Here is a 5386-nt window from a genome sequence, read left to right as displayed (position 1 = left end):
AAGTAAGCCTGTTGCTTGAAATTAATTCCAATTTTTATCTCTTCACCCTTTTTATTAGAATTATTTTTAAAAAAAACTAGTCAGGTGTCTTATCCCAACTTCTGTAGTCAATCATGTAAATTCTAACAGAACAAAACAGGAAAAGAGAAAGGATTGTAAATAATTAACCTTGAATAATTAGCCAGTTGACAGTGTGCTTAAGTTACTTTTTTTTTTTAACATGGACAACTCTTTTTACTTTCTAAGATTGTTTCTTTTTACAGTAAACAAAATATATTTCCAAAGTTTTACAGATATTTAATTGGAGAAAGATAATACTTGTTAGTTTGGAAAGACAACCTTTAAAAGAAAGAGCAAGTGAATTCCATTCAGGATGAAACAGACTAACAGAACTGTATTCCTAAGTGGTGGTGGTGGGATGAATTGGGAGATTGGGATTGACATTTATACACTAATATGTATAAAATGGATAACTAATAAGAACCTGCTGTATAAAAAATAAAATTAAAAAAAAAGAAAGAAACAGGAGTGTGAGTATTACCTGTGCTACTTCAGCAGAGGCTTCCTAAAAATTTCAGCTGATTTGGGGAAAAAAAAAACAAACTGTAATCCTAATCCATTTACTTTTTAAGCTATCAAATATTCTCATTCAAGCTACCTTTTCTGTGTCTACAGAGCCTCTTGGAAATGAATTAAAAGTCTTTGACTTCATTCTGTTGAAAAACTCTTGAGAATGCTGAGAAATATCCAGATAACCAGTATGTCTTCTCCTAGGAACAAACTTCAGAGCCTCTTCCCAACTACCAGTGTTTTTCAGACATAACAAAATACGTATCATTTGATCTAAGGTGAGATTTTTGGTGCCAGTGTCCCACTGCAAATATTTATCTAATGGAAGTTATTCTGTTGCCAGCTTCAGCCGTTTTGCTTTGGCTAGGGATGTGCCTGGCTGCATATTCTTATCAACGAAAGATCCCACTACATAAATTTTGTCATGCTTGAAAGTAGTCATAACGTTGGGAGAATCTGAAGTTAAATATATAATACTGTCCTTTGGAAATAAATCTACATGAGACTTTTCTGTTGCTGTTAAAAGCAATTTGTTCCACTTTTCTCCATAACGTTTAACTAACTCTCTATAGTAGGCACCACCTGTTTTAAGACTGCAGAAATAAATATGGAAAGGATCAACATTTCTTCTGTTCCATCCTTCACTTTCTAAAAGTTGGGAAACAGCATTCTGCAGTTCTTTTGGTTTCATATAGTCGTCATAAGCCATGCCAAAAACCAAAGGTTGTCCAAACTGCATGGCCTGGGCACCCTTCCAGCCCATTGCAATGTCCATATTCCTATCCCAAAGTCGCAGAAACAGAAAGTTTTGCTGTTTATCTTCCTTAGTGGTTTCTGGTAGCTGATCTTTTTTTACTTGTTCTTTTGCTGCTATTTTCATTTCCTTTTTTATTTGCTTGGCTTTTTTCATTTTTTCCTTAACATATAAATATTTTAAATATTTTCTTTTTGACGATTTAGAAACACATTCCATAACGGTTTTGAGCTCTTCTTCACTGATGTGTTCTGGTACTTCTCTGCGAAGCAATCTCCACATCTCAATTAATTCCCTGGTGGCAGCTAGAGGATCTTCATCCTTGCTACTTGAGACTGTTGAAACACCCTCTTCTTGCACACTAGATTTCATTGTAATTTTCCACTTATCCAACTCCAGCTCTTCAGGAGGTGATGTACTCTCCTTATTAGGATAGGACACAGCTGGTATTTTGGAAGACGTGTATCTCTGCAGAGTTGTTGAATATAAAACCCTTCTCTTCCTATGAAGGGTAAATGGCACCAAAACTCTGGCAAAAGGTCTTAAGGTGATACTGACACTCATTTTGAGGAAAACAGGCCTGTAAGAAAAGCCCAGGAGTGCAAAGACAGTGGCTCCCGCCGGTGCAAACCACAAGGAACCCCAGAGGACGCAGGATTCTGCCGGGAAATGCTGCCCAGGGATCCGCGATGCACCCAACCCCCAGTTTACTTATCACTCTACACAGTATTCGTCGTTGACCCGAGACCCGCAGCCGGAAATCCCGCCCCCTCCTTCCGGCGCTGCCATATGATGTCACTAAGTTACTTCTTTGAAAGCATAAATGCTAACAACAATAGCTACTAATATCTACTGTGCAGTCACAGCGGAGCTATGGAGCTATACCGTGTATGGCTTTTTTTAAAAAATAAATTTATTTACTTATTTATTTATTTTTGGCTGCGTTGAGCCTCCGTTGCTGCGCGCGGGCTTTCTCTAGTTGCGGTGAGTGGGGTCCACTCTTCATTGCGGTGCGCGGGCATTTCCTTGTGGTGGCCTCTCCTGTTGCGGAGCATGGGCTCCAGGCACACGGGCCTTACCAGCTGTGGCATGCGGGCTCAGTAGTTTTGGCTCACAGGCTCCAGAGCACAGGCTCAGCAGTTGTGGAACACAGCCTGTGGCAGCTGTGGCACACAGTTGCTCCACGACATGTGGGAACTTCCCGGACCAGGGCTCGAACCCGTGTCCCCTGCCCTGGCAGGCGGATTCCCAACCACTGGGCCACCAGGGAATCCCCTGTGTATGACTTCTTATCTTTTGATTGATCCTTTGCTGAGGAAGTTGTGAAAGTAAAAATGTTGCCCCTAGAGGGTAGTATTGTCTCGCCACTCAGGCTTTCCTTGGTTAGTTGCAAAGCGGTGCAGGTCGGGCAGTGCTGAATATAGGCACATCTTACCTCTGCTAAAGATTCCTGGATCCTGGTTTTAGGCTTTCGAAAATTCTGCAACCCACTCATTCTTTCCCACTTGTCACTTCTATTTGCAGCATAAGCTTTTTGAAAAGAAAACTATCCCAAATCTGTTCATTAATATTTTCTGTTAATAGTCTATTGATAAACATAGAGATAGGTTTACCCTCTTCTTATATTAGACATACAACAAGGTATAGTGTTTGTTACTTATATTAAGTTGTTCGATCTGGGATACAATAAACTTGAGCCACTTTCTGTTTCCTGGGACCAGAAGAAAATAATTATAGTGCAAAGAAAATAGCTCTGCAAGTGGATGGGTCTTATATAAATAATAATTAGAAGTTAAAGCCAAATCAGGAAAATGAAATTATTTCTCTCCTCAGGAATCAAGGAGAGTTAATTTTTGTAGGAGTGAGCTGTAAGTACTCATCCTAACCCCAAAGGTATTTTGAATACGTAGTAACACAAATAAGGTACAGGTTTAAACCATTGTAATAACTACACGAACTAACAGTCTAAACAGGAAGGAATGAAGTGATTGGGTTTAGATTTGAAACACATGTACCCAAGAGAGGGCATTAGTGGTAGGGTCAAGCTCTTCAGGGCCTGCAGAGATGAACTCTATAGAGTCTAAACTCTATAATTTAGATTGCTCTTTAAATTATTAAGAGATCTAAACTAAATTCTTTTTTTGTCAATTTCTAGTGCCAGCCTTTGATTATTCCTTTCTGAGAAAGTATTGATGCTACTAGAATATGTGAACAAGTCTTTAACTAAGAGTTTATAAAAACTCATATAAATGGTTCATTTCTTGTAGGAAGCTTCAAAGGAAGTAAAAACAGTCACACAGGCAGGCATTATCTACAAACAAGGAAGTGAGTTGGTTTTAATACTTTTGTCCTATTTTCCCTTAGTAATAAAAAAAAATTTTTTTTTTTGGCTGCACCGCACAGCTTGTGGGATCTTAGTTCCCTGACCAGGGATTGAACCTGGTCCCACAGAAGTGAAAGCACCGAGTCCTAACCACTGGACCACCAGGGAATTCCCAGTAGTAAAATATTTTTAAAGTAACCGCAGGATTTTTAACATTATTTAGTGTATGACTTGCTTTATTTTTTGTTCCATTTCTCCTTGTCAAAAATTCAAGTATCTTGTTTTCTATAGCTTAGAGAGACCTATTTTAATGTTATCATCTAACTATCTAATCCATTTCAGGAGAAGTGACTGAATTTGAAAGATGATAAACACCTCCTTCACACCCCCCTCCCCAATGGAAAAAATTTAAACCAATACTGTGGATTCTTTCAGTGGTTTACTTCTGAGAGAAACCTTCAAATGTGAGCACAAGATAATTTTTTTCCTCCACAGAATACTCAGCACTTTAGTTAATTTTAAAGGGGTTATATAATATCTGCAAATTGAATACAAATTTGAGAATTTTGTTTTTTAAAGTGTTTTTGAATGTGGTAAATATTCTTCAGCTACTGATTTCCTATACGTACCTCATATTCCTTGAAAACTTAACAGTTTGTTAGTCCTCATATTTTTAGAAACCACGTCTCCACAAAACTCAGCATTAATTTTTTTTTTCTTTTGGCTGTACTGTGCAGCTTGCAGGAGTTTAATTCCCTGACCAGGAATGGAACCCCGGGCTCTGGCAGTGAAAGCACCAAGTCCTAACCCCTGGATCACCAGGGAATTCCCAGCATTAATTTTTTTTTCAGATAAATCAGGTTGTTTAATAACTTTAATTCTGGAGCACGTGTTCATATCTAGGAAAAGGTGGTGTAGGGCTGAGCAGTTCAGTACTAGTAGAAAAAACAGTTGTGTTTCTTGGTGAAATTTGAGTTAAACTATGACTCTTCTTATATTTTGAACAAAATACAGGGCTAGATCCCTTTTGAAATATTTTTCAGTCTTTACCCACTCACTAAAACTGAGATTTTTACCCAGTAAAACTGGCTGTTACCGAAGTATATCAACTTGTATACAAATCAGCCACAGTTTGGAATAGGTTTTCTGATACTAAAACCACCCTCTGATATTTGGCTACTGCCACCTCTTCTATTTTTTGTCAATTCCAAGCCCATTTCCCAGGAAGCAAATTAAACTAAACATATTATTTCCTTTCTTCCACAATTAGAAAATTCTTCTATACCACTCATGTTTAGATTCTAGGGAATCCACATGTCTCTGTTCTCAGAGAGCTTACATTGCAAGCTGTCTGGACTCCAGCCCCTAAAAGATCAAAAGCATCTTCCATGGAATGTTTTGCAGACTTCCTATATAATCCAATGAAAGCTATAAAAAATAAGCAATACAAATTTTGGTAAAATTTCAAGGGATTTCTATAGCCCAGGAGACCTACTCACCAACCCCATGGTCATAACCATTGCGGGCAATGCTCACTCACACCTCTGTGTTCAGAGCTCAGGGGGTATTATGGGCTCTTTGCCACGTTCACATCTTGTGCTTGTTCTCTATGGCCCCTAATTTAACATATTAAGCAGAGAAGAAAAGGGGATAACACCTCAGCTTTTAAAGGTGTCAACCTAGCGACCAAGAAATCTCAGTGCCTCCCTCTTCTTTATTCATCACCTTGGTGAAGGGGT

At 38.5% G+C, this 5386-nt stretch overlaps 1 protein-coding gene across 1 annotated transcript; it reads right to left on the bottom strand.

Annotated features, from left to right (window-relative positions):
• Positions 1-250: 250 nt before the first annotated feature.
• LOC309817079 (tRNA methyltransferase 10 homolog C-like) lies at positions 251-2044 on the bottom strand. Its single transcript, XM_082645012.1, is given in 3 exon segments — positions 251-673; positions 676-898; positions 902-2044. Coding segments are annotated over 3 exon segments (1248 nt in total). The 5' UTR covers positions 1889-2044; the 3' UTR covers positions 251-635.
• Positions 2045-5386: the final 3342 nt, after the last annotated feature.

The sequence above is a fragment of the Mesoplodon mirus genome, assembly GCF_964341445.2.
Source record: "Mesoplodon mirus genome assembly, chromosome: 15".
NCBI lineage: Eukaryota > Metazoa > Chordata > Mammalia > Artiodactyla > Ziphiidae > Mesoplodon > Mesoplodon mirus.
The sequence above is the reverse complement of the archived record's forward strand: the minus strand, read 5'-3'. Positions and strand labels throughout refer to the sequence as shown.